At 40.7% G+C, this 17,473-nt stretch overlaps 1 protein-coding gene across 3 annotated transcripts in view; it reads right to left on the reverse strand.

Moving 5' to 3' along the window:
- PANK1 (pantothenate kinase 1) overlaps nucleotides 1-17,473 on the reverse strand; it is a 37,632-nt gene that overhangs the window by 2,884 nt on the left and 17,275 nt on the right. For all 3 annotated transcript variants that reach the window (XM_053311263.1, XM_053311264.1, XM_053311265.1), the window contains 4 exons: nucleotides 14,652-15,004; nucleotides 11,256-11,509; nucleotides 8,415-8,591; nucleotides 5,901-6,024 (listed from right to left, as the gene is read on the reverse strand). In XM_053311263.1, the coding sequence (XP_053167238.1) occupies nucleotides 5,901-6,024; nucleotides 8,415-8,591; nucleotides 11,256-11,509; nucleotides 14,652-15,004 (908 nt within the window). The remainder of the gene's footprint in view (nucleotides 1-5,900; nucleotides 6,025-8,414; nucleotides 8,592-11,255; nucleotides 11,510-14,651; nucleotides 15,005-17,473) is intronic.

A 17,473-nucleotide genomic window follows, 5' to 3' on the forward strand; every position in this document is an offset into this window, starting at 1 on the left:
TAGTATAATACCATAATCTTGCAAATTTAGCCACAATAATTGCTGGCAAATGTATCACTGCCTAAGATCCTTACTTGTCTTGGGTTACCAGAGCTGTTTACAGGTCTGTGATAATCCATTAGATTTAGCAGCATTATCTGAAAAATATACAAAATCTCCTGGAGTATTTATTAAAACACGTGTCCCAGCTGCATCTATGCTAAGGCACTGAATCAAACCCTGAGCATAGTTCAGATTCTTTTGCATGATTGCTGGACACCTAAAGTGATAAAGTGCCATGTGAAGGCCCATAAACCATGGCATCACTTTGACAAAAGCTGCTACATTTCTTGGACAGGAGATTGAGATTCCCTCTAAGGAGAAAGATCATGATCTCCATGGGTACCCGAACTTGCCCATGATGCATGTATCATGTGCAGATGGTCCTATTTTATGCCAAGTTAAGGGCTAGCTTTGTATGTGAAGTGGGATGTACTGCAGGAGCTGCCACTAAAGTGAATGGAGAATATTCTGGGCACAAATATTCCCCATTCAGCTCACACATGGGATCTCAGTGTGTGCACTGAAACTCCAACATGCAGAGCAGCCCAGAAGATGCAAGAGGCTTGTGCTACTGGTTCACAACCACTCCTTTTGTCACAAATCTATACTCTTGCCAAACAATTCCTGAACAGTAAAAAATGTCACTCAGAATTGTTTTTGAAGAAATTTTGAACCAAGAAGGTGGCATTCTTGCTCTGCCTATATAATATAGATATACTGGACATCCATATGTATTTAGCATGGCTGAATTACTTTGGAAAGAACATGCTCAAAAGACGTTCAGTATCACACTATTTATAGCAGTAAAAGCTTTATTCCAATAGTGCAGTTTCAATAGTGCAGTTTCAAAGCTAGCTGTCTAATTAGCACCCTTGAGGTTGGTGACTACATAAGCATCAACTTTGGAGTTTTTAAAAAATCACTGCAAGTTATTTTTGCCTGAAGATCTTCAAGGTGCCAGAACAATAATGGCTAATGCTAATTATGTGCATCACATTTTTGATTGTCCTGACAGCACAATACTTTCCCTTTAATCATTAGGGAATACGTATAATGCTAAACATTTATATAGCACTTTTTAGAAGTAATCATTGTATCTCACACACAACACTGCAGCAGTTATTACCAGTAATGTAGGTCAGTGCCATTACCATCACCAGGGCCACCATACAGATGAGAGGCCAGAGCTAAAAGACAGTTGGCCTAAGGCCACCCTACACATTCAAGGTGGTGTTTCTTGGCTCACAGCTCATGCTTTTGACTACTGTGCTACCGCTACTCCTAAAAAGGTTTTTTTAAATGCTAAATATTTTTAGAATGCCAATTGCAGTAAAGATTTCATTTTTAATTTTAAATATTTCTTCACAGTATAAATGCCGCCAGCTGCCTCCCTAGAGGCATATGAGATGATCCCTGCAACCATCAGAGCATAGAGCAGGCCTGCACAACATACAGCCTGCAGGCCACATCCAGCCCACAAGGCCTTTTTTCTAGGTCCACAGAGCAATTCCCGCTGCCTCCTCCTGCCTTGAACCTCCATGTTTTTTTTTTTAAATTCCAGCCGCTGTGTGGCCAAGGGGTGGCTGCTGGGGGTGGGGTGAGCCAGTAGTCCTTCTCCTCTCTCCCCACCCCACCCCCGGAGGCAGCGGCTGCTACCAGAGCAACTCTAGGGCCTGCTGTTTGGCCCAGTGTCTCTTCCCAGCTGAGAGGCAGGAGAGGAGAGCTGGTCTTGTGGTAGCAAGCATGACCTTAGCTAAGCAGAGCCTGCCCTGGTTGCATAAGCAAGGGAGACTTGATGTGTGAGCACTGTAAGGTATTCCCCTCAGGGGATGGAGCCGCTCTGGGAAGACAGAAGGTTCAAAGTTCCCTCCCTGGCTGCATCTCCAAGCTAGGGCTGAGAGAGATTCCTGCCTGCAACCTTGGAGAAGCCGCTGCCAGTCTGTGAAGACAATACTGAGCTAGATAGACCAATGGTCTGACTCAGTATATGGCAGCTTCCTATGTAAGCCTGCCCCTTTTACTCTCTTTCTCTCTCTCAGCCAAAGCTACTCTCCTCTTTCCATCTTTCTTTTTTAGTTTTTTCTTTCTTTCTCTCCCTCTCTCTCCCCTCAAGCCTGCCCCATCCCCTTTTCCTAGCCTCTCAAACCAAACCTACCCATCCTCTTTCCATCTCTTTCTTTCTTTTTTAACTTGTTCTTTCGTTTCAAGCCTGCTCCATCCCCTTTTTTCTTTTCCTATCCCTTTCTTTCTTTCTCTCTGGTCAAGCCTCCCCTATCCGCTTTCTCTCTCATCTTCTACACTAGTGGAGTTTGTGGTGAAGGATCAAAACAGTGTGTGGTGAAGGATGAAGGTGTAATTTTAATCAAAATTTCAGAGAAAAACTTCTTTTAATTTTTTTCCTTACAAGTGCTCCATGTTAAGTGGGGTGATCTGTATGAATAATAAACTGTGAAACCATGGGGGCTTGTATTATTTTTCCTTACAAATGCACTATTTTCAAGTTTGTTTATGAATAACCAAGAAAGGCTGTGAGTCCATGGAGGAGCATCTGCTGTTTTTCTTTTCAACAAGTGTATTTATGTATTTTATTAGAATGAAATTTAATTTTAAATTAATCTGGGCCTGCCAACAAAAGTTAAATTGAAATTAAATTCATTTTAATTTGATTTAATTAATTAATATGAAGTGTTACTTTAATAATCAGCACCCTAAAGATTGACCTTGGCCCCCACACCCCAGGTCACGGTCAGCTTCGGCCAACCAGGGCATTTGAGTTGTGCACTCCTAGCACAGAGGATGGTTTTGTGTGAGAGCCATAGGCTCATTGAAACAATCTGCCAAAACATGATTTGGAAGACTGGAAACAAGCCATAAGCCCAAAGCCCACACATTCCCTCTCACCTCTTCAGCTTCAGTTTAGCACTAACCAAAGTCTGCAGTAATATCTGAGTCATTCGATAACCGCTCTGCCCTCAAACCACAATTGGAAACCACAATCTGAATTGAGTTTTCAATTCTGATTTGGAAGGCAAGTGTTAAACCACAGTTTGCTAATTTGAACATCACAGAAAACTATGGTTAGCACTAAACTACAAACTGAAACCAAAACAACATGTGAGGGGAAGGAGGAAGCATTCAAGCCTGTGGTTAATTTCTAATCTTCCAAACAATGGTTTAGATTATGGTCTGAACTGAGCCATAATTTAATCAGTACAGGTTCACTGCAAACTGGGGATGGGTTCAGAGGACCATACTTGCTAATGCAAGTATACAACACCACAGTTCTTCTCTGCTGTCAAGGACATAAGGAAGTTTGTCTAAAGCAGGGCATTATGAGAATGTATCCAGAATCCCATTTAATTGTGCTATGTTTTCACAAGTCTTTTTTGTTGAGCAAAAATAAAAATAGTGTACTCTTCTTTCAAAAAATAAATACAGCATGCTATCAGCAGTGGCCAGAGTCTCTTCATGTTAAATGCAACCTGTATTGCTTGCAGCAGTTAGCTCTCTATGCTTTGATAGCCCTGTACAATGCTGCTTGAACTCCATGCCACAAGGCAACACTGTAAAGAAGCTGAAAGCAAAGAGAAGGAGGACCAGAGCTACTTGTGACTGAAGCGGCTTTCACTGATAATCCTATGCAAACATTTTGTTTAAAACACTCAGCAATATTACAAGCAGTAATCAGTTCACCAATGCATGGAAGCAATTAGTGTGCAATCAAAAAATGGTACATTTGTGCTTTGATTTGTTAGATTTGTATCCCAACTCCTCAGGCCAGATCTGGAAGTTATGGCAGACATTCGGCTGTTTCAGAAAACATGCCCCATGTCTTGTCTTCCTCTCTCTCCTTGTAATGTTAAATAATACAAAACATGCAACATGGTGTCCTCTCCCTGAAAGTGGCAGCCAATACAGTGGAGAGGGGATGAGGAGGCATGGGGACTCCATATCAGGTTTTGTATTATTAGATTTTGTTAGTTGAGAGTAGAAGAATGCTATTTTAGGTGGCAGCCACACATCTCCTATCAGGTATATTATCTCCCAACCACCCTGTGAAGAAAATTAGCCTGGTGGTATTTTGCCCAAAGCCACCCACTGCTTTTCATGTTTGAGCAAAGATCTGAATCTGGCTTTCCTTCAAGATGCATGTTAAAAGCCAGCTTTTTCCCCTGGAGCCCATATACCTTGGTTTTGGTTAGGCTGTAAATTCTATTATGTGAAGAGCTGTACCTGTTTGAGTACAGGTTAGGAAGTACATAGCTTCCTTTCTTATAACAGGCAACCCTACTAAACCAGGAAATAAGTTACTGCCTTTGTCTACAAAACACAGAAATTCCAAAATGTTGGATTGGATGACCAAAAATTTATCATAAAGCGTTCAAGTCCAAGAGCCAGGCCCTCAAATTTTATTCATTGGTACCTTCTCAGGAGACAAATGCCCATAGTGATTTCTGGCAACAACTGCCCTCCCTAGAGATGGAAAATAGGGGATAGCATTGTTGCTATTTGTATGTCAGGACCCCTTCTTTATTCCAGCCTCAAATGATTAGGGTTAAATTGTAGTTTTTTGCACAGAGGAAACAGAGTAACAGTGAACAGATTGCTGCACTCTCTCCATCTTTGGAGATATTCCTGCCAATTTTAATTCCATTTCTCTGACATCAATCACATTTTATTGAATTTTTTTACATTTTAAAAGCTTTTAAAACAACATTGTAAATTTGGTTGCTGCAGACCCAATGGTCAGGACAATGACGACAACACACTGAAAACCAAAAGTATTGCAATGTAGTCTCTTATTTTCCATCTCCAGGGGTGTAGACCTTGGAAATACAATGAGCATTCATCCCCCCGCCCGCACCACCTCCCACCCCTACCATGGTACAGACCAACCCAGCTGGCTCATGTACTATTGGGGGAAGAATTCAATCCCAAAGGCCAAACATACAACGCTATATTCATTGAGCAGAGAAAGGGCTCTGATGGGGCAAGGGGAGGAAGCCTCGAAAAGCGTACCTCCCCCACAGACAAGCAAGTCCTTGTCTCTGGATGGGTGGATCGCCCGCCCAGACAATCACTGGTTGCTGCTGGAAGCTCCAAGGGTCAGGGTGTCGGGATGCGTCACCCCATCCCCCGGAGCACCAATAAAGTACTACGCGAGTGTGGTGGGGATCCTCCCTCCCCTCCCCAAGTCTGCTAGCAGCCACAGCTGACCGACAATCCAAAAAATGAGGTTAGGAGAGCGCTTTTGCTCCTAACCTCGTTTTGGAGGGAGGCTCCACAAGTGGATTTGCTGCCGAGGTGCTGAGATTGGGCCCAATCCTGGCAGTTCTCATGTGTTTGCAAAACCAGGCTGGGCTCCCTCAGCCTGGTTTTGCACACGCATGTGAATAGCCTCATTATGTAGCCTCACTAAGAACAGCCTACCCACCAACTGAACGTGTTCTATAGGCTCACATTTTAAATACTGGTGAACTAAGAAATGAGGGCAAATCTGAAGCAAACCCTGAAGAGAAACATTCAATTGGTGGAAATCAAGTATAATTTAAATTGTTTTAAAATGTTTTACTTGTTAAGATTTTATGGTTTCAAGTTTGATTTTTAAATCATTATATTTTGTTTTGGTTTTGCAAAACCCAAAGAGCTGTTGGATGGGGTGGTGTAGAAATTAATAAATACGTATAAGGCATTTGGGAGCTTTCATTTTGTACCTGGATGAAATCACTTGAAAGTTAATGAATAGGTCATACTAAGAATAAAACTGCTGATTATTTTAATAATTTAAAGAGAAACTCACGGATCCATAGGTAAGAGTATCATATGGTATCAAGAGGCAAACACGCAAATGCTCTTACCTCATTGAGTGCACACATCCGAGCTATGGAGCCAATGTTGTTGGTGATGGTGACTAAAGTTGCTCTCGCTAAGTCTTCTTTACTGATGGACTCTCTCTTTTCTTTGCTCATCATGTGGCCAAAGCTGCATGATAATACTAGAGCATGTGATCTTTCTTAAATTTTTCAGAAAAGACATTTATTGCTAAAAGTAAGTTTTTTAGTAGTCTGTCATTTTAAAATATCCTCAATTCAGGATACAAGACAAAATACATGAACAATGAAACCTTTTAGCAGTCAGACCTAATATCCATAGCAAAATATTATTAATTTTACCAATTACATTGGTAAATGAAAGCTTACATTGAAGGCTTTTCTTTGTCACATTAAAGATGGTTACTAGTGAACAGTATTGTAGAAAATGTTACACTTTGAAAACTAAAACATTTATCTTGGCATGAAGTGAACAGTAACAATCTTGAATATTATATATACAACGGTGATGGTAGTGGAAAATCTGTTTTCCAAGGTGAGAATAAAAGATAAAGCAAACAATCCTGAAAGCATAGAGACACCAGCTGACATCGAGAGTAACACAGAGCTTGTACTACTAACACTGTGATGGTCTGGAGGGTGGGGGAGAGGAACGATTTTCATCTGTGTTCCCTTTGCTCTGGAGCCCACTGTATCTGCTGGAAATATGTTTCTGAGGGCTGCATAACCTTCAGGGACATATTTTTGGCACGCACTGTGGGCTTCATAGCAAAGGCAAAATCATATAAAACTGCTCCTCCAAACAGGATTAGTCTGGATGCACAAGTGCAGTATTTGTCTTGATGTCAGCCACAATGACTGACAGTATATCAACTTAATGCGACCTAGTGGTTAAGGCCCTATGCATATATAACACTTAAACTATGGTTTACAGTGGTGGCACCCAAGAAAACCTGAAGGAGCACAGAAGGAGCAAAATGCATTTCTGGATGGGCAAGCTGTGTTGTACATGTTAGACTTTTGAAACAGAAATAATAGTATATTTCACATTAACACTCTCATCTTGAACATATTTTCACTGAAATAAGTCCTGTGGAGTTCACAAGTGGAGGGCGGCAAATGGGAAGGAAACTACTTGTCTGGAGGGCACCTGCCCCCCTCACGCCTCCCCTCTGAAGCCACCCTGATGGTTTGTTTACTGTAATCATATCATTATTATGCCTAATTATGATGAACAGAAACACTGTAACTGAAGCTCCAGTAGCCCTATATTTTCCATAAAAGTTGCTTAGTAGTAGTGTTGATGGTGGTAGTGGCTTGAAAGTATAGAATAAGAACAAAAGAGAGATCACTTAAATGTTTCCCTGCCCACTGCTTCTCCTTCATCAAGCTGCCTTTTTATTGGTGGGATTCCAAATGTATGATTGTGAGGGGTGGGGCGGAAGAAGCCACCTGGAAGGGATAATATCAACTGAAGAAGCATCAGGCAAAAAAAGAGGGGGGGTTAAGCACACCCATCCACACCCCTTCTTCATTGCTTGTTTGCTCCAAGTGTCTTTCCTGAAGAAAATAAGTACTGTTGGGGTTCATGTGCGTGGGTTTGAGTATAATGTGGTTAGGTCCTGAATACTTAAAATATAAAGAACTAGCTGCTACCAGATGTGAAATCCATAATTTGAATTAGGTTTGCAAGCCATGGTTACATTAGCCATGGTAAGTGTTAAGGCAGTTCATCATGTCTGCAGCCTGTCTGCTTGCAGAGTTTCAGTGGTCTCTCTCTATTGGTCAGGGCTTAGGAAGCTAATCCATGGTTTTGACTGCAGGTTTGGAATCGTACCCAAGATTAAGGCAAATTATGGCTAGCCTTTATGGGCTTGTTGACACTTAGATCTAATGGAGAAATTCTGCTAATGATAAAGCATAATTTCTCCGTTAGACCTAAATGTCACCAAGCCCATCAATCTAGATAGGTATACCAAATAATCATTTATTTATTAATCATTGTCTATGTAAACTACTTTGAGAACTTTTATTGAAGAGTCATACATAATTAGTAGTAGTAACTGTACCAACTCTTTCAAATTGGTGATTAATTTGCATGACACATCTGATAATTCAGCGGATGCACTTGTGTGGCATTCTGCTTTCAGGATGTTTTCATCCATCTTCTAATCTCATCTTGCAAAAAAATATTTCCCCAACTGGTCCTGTGTCTATCGTGGTCCATCACAACCCACTTACAGCCCTTCCTATCACTGTTTGCTTCACATATTTTATAAAGTAAGTTATAGAACTTTAGGTATCAACAGACTAATAAAAATGTTATGATGATGACAAAGAAGACTCTCAACTATGCCAGCTCATGCCACAATGTATTTGTTAGCTTTCAAAGATACCACAGAATACTCGTTTTGCTACAAGAGACTAATGTGGATAAAGGATAGTTAGCCTTAACTGTGGAGTACAATGCAGAGTTTAGTTTTATGCAGGTACACCATAATTTCCACAGGATTCTTCTTCATGCAATTGAACAATATGTACCTTGATGCTACAGCAGATCCTTGAAGACCAAACCGTTCATAATCTCCTCCATAAATATCTTTCACCAGTTTATCTACGTTGCTGCTATCTCCTTTAGCTGCCATTTCTAGAGCTTCTTCAAACGTCTCACATCCAGTCAGCAAACAACACAGGCCCAAGAATGTTCCACCACCAAGACTAGAAGGGGGAGAAAAATCATTTCAGCCACCTTACAACTGCCTAGATTGCTGTTCTTCAGAGAAGAGTATTTATTTATGGTCACCATACACTAGTTTATACAGTGAAGCTATTGATTCTGTTTGTGTAAATTGTGTGCTAAAGGAACAGGTGAGAATGTTCTAATGCACAGGTAGTAATAACTTCTCTTTCCCATATTGCCACCAACTCTGCATATTTAATACTAAAAAAAGCAGCATGGCTTTCTTCTATTAAACAAAGCTGTAAATGTAAGTTGGCTGTCTCTGTGCATTAGATTCACCTATTATGTTCAGCCCCCATACAATGAGTGTACAGATTTTACACAGGTACAGTTATTCACTGTACTGAATAATAGAAGTTGGTCATTCATTGTAAGAATTTTGATCAGAGGAGCATGTTTCAATAGCACGTTTGCTCATATTTTCACAAGCAACTCAATTACTCTATTAGGAATAATGGATAAAAGCACCAGCAATGTTAAACACACTTCATTATATGAATAAATAATTGGGACATAATGTTAGCCAGTACAGGACAGCGAAAGAGAAAGGGGTGGGTGGGTTGTAGAACAGGGAAGAAATGACCACTACCTGAAATAGTACATGAAAAGTAGCATCAACAATATGTTTCTGGCTTTTGTTTGAATGTTCAAGTGCTTCTCTTAGCATTTTCAGGTGGTCATAACTTCTCTTTCCCATATTGCTGCTAACTCTGCATATTTAATACTTAAAAAGCAGCATGGCTTTATTCTATCAAACAAAGCTGTAAATGTAAGTTGGCTGTTTGGCTAAATTCATTTTATCCCCCAATATTGCCCACAGGGAAATTCCTCTATGAATATTTAATGCACATGGATTCTGTTTGTCTGATCCTTATTCACTCTTTTAACATACATGCGAATAATATTTTAGGCATTCAGTCTTGCATCTCTTTTCACTATCTAATTTCTCTACAACAGCCCATGGGAGTGGGGGAGAGAAACCAACAACCCACAACACATCCATTAGCTTATTTGTCAAAGGGAAACATCTCAGCAAGTAGAAGTCAGCTCTGGGATAGATTCTCTGGATAGTGGTGACAGCGAGTATTATGGTCAAGTACCAGTATAAAATTTAGGATTGGTATGCAAGTATGATTCTTAACTATAAGCTTGAAAATATAGTTCCAAAAATGTACATTGTCAGAAAGTGTAATGGAAGGTAGGCACGGCAACTAGTTTCTAAAGAGAGAGGTGTCAAACTTCAAGGCTCCGTCCCCGGTTATATGTTCTGTAAGAAAGCCCTGATCCTTAATTCTTATGATATGGGGTAATTTGCAGGTGGTCAGTGAGGGAACATGCACTGTATCTGTTCATATGCACTTTTCTTCATCACTTCATATCTGTTTCTTTGAAGAAGGGACATGTCTGTAAATTATGGCAGTGATGCTAAATGATGTTATTTCAGGAGAAGAGGTAAGGCTACAGTACCTGCAGGAGATTTTTCTCGCTTTACGAGGAGACAGGTCTCACAACCACTGAGACCCGGTTTGGAAAGGTAAGCGGGGAGACTGGGCTAAGCCTGCTCTCCCTGCAGACGAGCAGGGCGGGAGACCTAGGTGGCCGAAGTCGGGAGGCCCACACAACTGCCGGCTCCATGATGGAGATGGCGGGGGCTGGGGAGTTTGGGGGCCGCATGGCCCCCAGAAGCTCCAGTATGCCCTGTGCGAGCGCACAGGGCATACTGGGGAGACCCCCAAGCCAGGAGGCTGCTTTTCAGCCTCCCGCCGGGGGTCTGCTCGTGAGTAGCCGTGGCGCGGAGCTGCACCGTGGCTACTCACAATTTTTAAAAACGGGTTTAAGGGAGGGTGACTTTGGCGGGTTAACCGCCTGCGAGCCCGGTGGTTCCCACGGTCAGGAGAAATCGGGCTAGGCTCCCCAATTTCTCCTGATCGTGGGAACAGCCTCACTATCTTGCATGTTGATAGCTACTTATCAAGTTATTTTAAACCCTTTAGCAAACCCTGAAGAGAGGTTGCTTTAAAAATCAAATCAATTGGGCAGCCTAGGCACTGAACTGCCTTTCCTCTAGAATCATAAAAACAAGTAAACAGGTTAATTTTTCACTTGTTTAATAACACAGCACTGTAGCTTGCACAGATAGTGAAAGACAAGATAGCTTTAGGCTTTGATCAGAGTACTTTACCCTCTACAGTAGAGACTGAAAAACAGGGAAAAACAAGAAGTTGTTGAATTTTTTTTTAAAGTGAGGATATGGCCTTGCCATTTTAGACACACATCTCCAAGAATATTCTATCCAGTTGTGTTGACTGACAGTTCTGGGTGTTAAATGAGCCATATCCCTATTTTAGCCACTCCAAGTGGGGAAGAAGCTTATTTCTCCTCCATGAGTCATATACATTTTGCCAGTGTCATCCAGTGGATAGGATTTAAGATAGGCCAGGACTCAAATCTCAGGCTCAGCCAGATCCTTGACTCTTCACCTTTATCAGCCTTTTTACCTCTTACTGTATATCCTTGGAAAAGTTAAAACGCTTTTATCTAACTGAGAGAGGCCCACACTAGATCAGAGATTCTGAATCTCTGTCAGATGGGATGACATTCTATTTCAGCAGAGGTAAGTTATTTTCCCCACAGATATTCACCTGGTCCCCGTAACTCTTTTATAGTTGTCCTTGGAGTACACTGCTAGGATGCTAACCCCAGAGCCGATGTTAACCAGCAACATAGGATATGGATTATCAAGGCAATAAGGCTTTTTCTGACACCGTTCAGGATCAGTCGAGTTTTCGAAATAGTAGCACTCTGGCTGGCCATTGAAACCAACAGAATCCACATAAAGCAAACCCTGGATCAAGCAGTCCAACTCATCTAGCTTATGAAGCTGCAGGTCAGCAATCTGGAAAAAAAAAGTTAATAAATGAACACTCATTGATACAGCATAAAAACTAATGGAAGGGTCAAAAAGTTCTGCTGAAGCACTTTGTACTGTTTGAGTTGCACAACAGGTCATTGCTAGAGTAATAAAGAGCTGGTTGCTATAGGAAGTTTCAACTCAAGCATGTTTTCTGTCTGCCTGACAACAAACATCTCACAAAATCACCACGTGCTACACACTGGAGAATAGACAAGGGACTTGAAGGAATCTCATTGCTGTTCTGTTTAGCATAAGCTGTAGAGACATATGAATTTTTTTTCAGACTGCAAAAAAATGGTTTGTAAGAGGGATCACTGCTTCTGGTGCGTCCACTAATCCCACTTTTGCCTTTGGTCAAACCATTCTTTTCTAGTGTTTCAAAACGCTGCAAAACCTGTTTGACCAGAGGGAATAGAGAGACCAAAGAAATGTGTGTGTACATCATGGAAAGTGATGCCACCCTTGAACAAAATATCAGCAGTAATGATTTTTTTTTTAAAGTGGTTGAATGTTAAAAACCAACAAAAGAAAAACAACATTCTAAAGAAAGGTGAACATCTCCTGCTTTGAAACAAAGTATGAGATACAGCAACTTCAAACACAATGGATTTGTGTATGCATTATGTAATTCCCAGCAATACATTCATCCACAGAAGACTGTGCAACAAGCAAGTATCACCTTACCTACTTTGTAATACCCACTGCCTTGGGTTAATAGTCAACACACACCACAGGCATATTGTAAAACTATAACCTGTTTAAATGCTAAGTGGAAGGAACAGAATAGTTGAACTCTTACTGGAATTTGTTTTTAGAAAACCCTTCTCACATATGTTATTTTTTTCTTGCTTAAAACAGCCCAAATAAGTTAATTGCTGGACTTATGGAAACATGAGTACCACACCAAATCGAATCAAAGAAAGTTGCAGCAGAAGTTTGGGCATAAACACTTTGTCACTTCATAGATCTTCTAGTCTTGTGGCAAAGTTTTAGAAGCAATCAGAAAGGAACGTTTAACAGCATTTAATGGTCTGTGGCTCCTGCTTTGTTTTTGAAAATATCTGTACGCTCAATATGGGGTTTTCATATACATATTTGATAATACAACACACAAGTTGGATTGTGAATCTAAGTTTTTTAAATCAGATAGATTCCTATTGCCAAAGTGCCCTCCTACTTTACACCACCATTATAATTCCTTTAGAATAATATTGGGTAAAAGTGCATTTTCCCAGACTTTATCCAGGCTTTAGTTATGCTGGGTTTGGTGTCAAAATGGGAGGTCTTCAGAAAGCAAGCAGAATAAAATCAGGTTTTCAGTTTTAATCACTGTTATAAAAACAACGAACCTAGTTTCTAATATGAAGCGAGAGAAAAAGAAAACAATAGCAGAAGTGGCCAATGAGGACCAATAGAAAGAATGAAAGCTGGAACTGGAAGATTAGGTGCTAGTCCCACTGCTGCCATGAACTCGTAACATAGCTATGGTCATGTCACCAAATCTCAGCCTCAGCACTATTAGTGACCTACGTAAGGCCACTATGCAAGGGTTGGCTGTTGGAAGTGCCTTAAAAGGTAAAGTGTGTCGTCAAGTTGATTTCGACTCCTGGCGCCCACAGAGCCCTGTGGTTTTCTTTTGGTAGAATACAGGAGAGGTTTACCTTTGCCTCCTCCTGCGCAGTATGTGATGATGCCTTTCCGTATCTTCCTGTATCGCTACTGCCTGATATAGTACCAATGGGGATTCCAACCAGCAACCTTCTGCTTGTTAGTCAAGCATTTCTCCACTGCGCCACTTGACTTGCACAAAACTCACTCAATACTGTTACTTACAGTATATAGCCCCATCAAGTACATGGAGTTTTTAGAGAGCAATACAAAGTGTGGTGGCAGAGCAAGGAGGGGCGGGGAGAGGGGGACACAGGTTCCAGCTCCTAGGAACTTAAGTCTCATTTCAGCAGTTGGAGAGACAGAGGGCAGGAAGGAAAGATTAATTCGTTGCCCTGCAACTACTGAGGTGAAGAAAATACAATCTGGCCCCTGTTATCAGCTAGAAACCAAAGGTCCTCTGGGCAGTTGCACCATGTCCAGGCTAACAAGAAAACCAGCAAAGGAAGATCAGCCTGGCCGCAACTGAATGTAAATGCCTGTTGTATAGCTCACCACTTTGTTCTGATCTTGTCAAACTGATTTCCTTTCTCTACATTTTCCCTCTTGTCCTTTCCTTGACCAACCATCTTTTAGAAGATAAGCCTAAAGGGCAAGACCTTTGTCTAATTTTGATATAAATACACCATTTAGTTAATGTAAGTATTCTAAAAAGAATGGTTATGCACAAATGCTGTTGCTCATGTTTATGTTTCTTTTCAGTTCAAAGGTATCATAGAAGAGGTAGGAAATAATCAGACACAGTGGCCCCTAAAAAGCAACATTCCTTTGGTCTCACCAAATGGAGAGCAATATGGGATTTTCTTATCAATAGGAGGAAAAGCAGAAATGACCAGTGGTCCCCATCACGTTGGCCTTGTAGGCATGACAGAAATGAATAATTTAGTGCAGACTTTAACATATGCATACCTAGGAGCAAATGCATTCCAGATCTTATATCTTTTCCAAATGTAAGAGTACTGCTAATATTAGTCCAGGCCTGCACAACTTGTGACCCACCAAATCAAAAGCAGCCCACAAAGGGCTTGACAAGCCTACCATTTGCCCAGGACTACAAAAACATGCAGTTTCCTTGTTGACAGACTACAATACATAGGTGGTGGCTGAGTTTGGCTTGGTGGGTCACTCCTTGCATAGGTCTGTGCTACGCTAATGCCAATACAATTGATGAACAGTTTACAGAGTGGAAGAAAGAGTATGACACCCTTGTTAACATGATACAACAAAAACAGATATTGGCCTTTCTGCTCTCCTGTAAAGAACAGCCTACTGTAGACAGCTCTTCTCAGTTAACAATGATTTAAGCCTAAAAGCAAGCCTGCCAGCTTGAAGCAACAAAAATAGACCATGAAGTCATAGCTTTGGCTGATACAAACACACTCCTGCACCTAACTTGACAGTGAAACTGCCGGGGGAAACACCTCCTTAATAAAGACAGAGTGCAATTCCAACATACCGTTCGAAAGTCTTCCTCAAACTTGTAAGCTCCGCCTCCCGTGGCACAAAGTGTAGTGTGTAAGCTTGAGAAGTTCTTTTCACTACCCATCTGAATGAACCTGTGCATAGCACAGCTTGGAAAACGGATGAAGTGAAGGTTCCCTTTACGTCCACACATGGTCAAGTTTTTCAGTTCAAGGTGAACATCTCGAATCCCAGTTTTACCATAGGCTGTATTGGAAGTCAAGTACTTCCGAATGCTTTTCAGGTTTTCCACTTCTTCCTGCTCCTCTTCAGCTGTAATGTCTTTTGGTTCAAAGTAGACCAGTTTAACAAGTGTCCCACCAATGTCCATTCCAAACCATGGGAATGCTGGGGGTTAGGGAAGAGGAGAAACAACAGGAAAACATGGCTTACTATAAGTATATTTGAAACATATCAATACATTTCACCTTCATAAATGTTTTGAACATCGATAATTGGTACCAGCACATGTGCCATATAGCTATATCGGAAAAACTGACCCATATTATTCACCTTTGGCTGGGTCAGGTCAATTTCAATAATTTTTTTAAACCACATGGTCTGATTTTATTATGTTTACAAATCAGGAAAACTTTGCCATTATCTACCTTTTGATTACATTAGTGTCTGGAAAGATTGTTAAATGAGGTTGTTTTGCAATCTAGTAGAAATTAGAGCTCATGTGATGTGTAGAAAGGGTTGCATTAGTTGTGCATGATGCTGCTGTTCTGTTACGAATGTTTGTTATGTGCTATGTTTATTCAATACATTGAAACAATAAATAAATAAATGTTTTGAACAGTAACGAAGTCCATAAAATTAGAAGACTGGTCACCTGCAGTCCTTACTTAAAATGATGGATCTCTCTCTACCTAAAGTGCAGATCTTTGAAGGGCTCAATGCTGTTATTTCATTTTAAGAGATATTTTAGATGGCCCAGAGGGTCATTTCAGTAGGGCAGTCCAATAAGGTTATCAATGGGGAAAGATTCCCAACAAGGGGTAAAGGCCCATTCATAGTTATTCAATATTAGGTTTCAAAAAAGTAATGTATTTTTGTTTACTTTGAAGCATACCGCAAAAGTAATAGCAATGGTTTTTATTACAGGTTAAACAGGCAACCCCTCTTCCCCTATTTTTTTAAGTAAAGCGATTTTGCACAATATGCATACTTAGGAAAAGTTAAATGAGCCTTGAGACTAAAAGTCATTCAAGGTGTAGCATAAATGAACTGGCCAGAATAGAGATGTTGCTGCCCCCCACTCCCACCAACATCCTCCCCATGGCTGCACATTTGTTTCCCCCATACTACCACCACCACCTGCCTTTCCCATACATCTAAAGCCAATTTCAGCAAGGTTTGGTTATTTTAATCCCTTGTGACGCTTGGCTCTTCATCATCTCCCTCAGTCAAAATTTAGATTGTAAGCTCCTTGGAGCAGCAATCTGTCTTTTTAGTTAATGTTACTCTGTGGAATGCCAGGACTTTCACAGAGCTAACAACACATACTTAAATAATGCAGGTCACTGCATATAGAGGGCTTTCCCGAGAAACGTAATAAACAGAAATGGAACACAGGTGTGCCCCCAGCTTCTACCTCAGTAATCATTTGTACATGCTGGTGCTGATGGAAGATAGATGATGAGAATGCTTTATAATGTGAGAAAGCAAGCAGAAATCTGTGTTCCTATGAGGTGTAGCCTACTCACTACAAACTTTGTAGTTTGGTTCAAACTTATATTAGTGGCAATGCCAACACCATCCTCACCAGCAGGAAGATGCTTTCTCACCCCTGCCCAAAGCCATGTTTTTTTCCTCAGAGTTCAGATGTAAAGGTTTCTTATTATCAGAAAATATCCTCAAATGTTTATCATGCTATATAATAATAATGATGATGATGATGATGATGAAGAAGAAGAAGAAGAATAATACTGACTGCGCAAGAACAGGCACTAAGAACAAATGCAATAAGAACAAAAGTAGAAAAATCCACAACAAACAGCAAGTGCCGCCTTTGTAAAGAAGCAGATGAAACCGTGGACCACCTAATCAGCTGTTGTAAAAAGATCGCACAGACTGACTACAAACAAAGGCATGACAAGGTAGCAGGGATGATACACTGGAACATCTGCAAAAAATACAAGCTACCTGTAGCCAAAAATTGGTGGGACCATAAAATGGAAAAAGTTGAGGAAAATGAAGATGTAAAAATATTATGGGACTTCCGACTACAAACAGACAAACATCTGCCACACAATACACCAGATATCACTGTAGTCGAGAAGAAAGAAAAACAAGTCAAAATAATCGACATAGCAATACCAGGGGATAGCAGAATAGAAGAAAAAGAAATAGAAAAAAATCACCAAATACAAAGATCTACAAATTGAAATTGAAAGGCTGTGGCAGAAAAAGACCCAAATAATCCCAGTGGTCATTGGCGCCCTGGGTGCAGTTCCAAAAGACCTTGAAGAGCACCTCAACACCATAGAGGTCACAGAAATCACCATCAGCCAGTTACAAAAAGCAACTTTACTGGGAACAGCCTATATTCTGCGACGATATCTATGACAATAAAATTCAGCCATCCCAGGTCCTTGGAAAAGGACTCGATGTCTGGATAAAACAAACCAGTCAATAACACCTGTCTGACTGTGTAAACAAGAAATAATAATAATAATAATAAATCAATGTACTACTATTATTAATTATTATCATCATCATCAACATCTGATTGTTAGAATTAGCAAACAGAATGAGCCAGGGTTAAAAAGAAAAGACAGTGGCAATTGTGAGTCTCTCCCTCCTTCCCTTTTC

This window comes from Hemicordylus capensis, chromosome 3 (genome assembly GCF_027244095.1).
Source record: "Hemicordylus capensis ecotype Gifberg chromosome 3, rHemCap1.1.pri, whole genome shotgun sequence".
In the NCBI taxonomy this organism is placed as follows: domain Eukaryota; kingdom Metazoa; phylum Chordata; class Lepidosauria; order Squamata; family Cordylidae; genus Hemicordylus; species Hemicordylus capensis.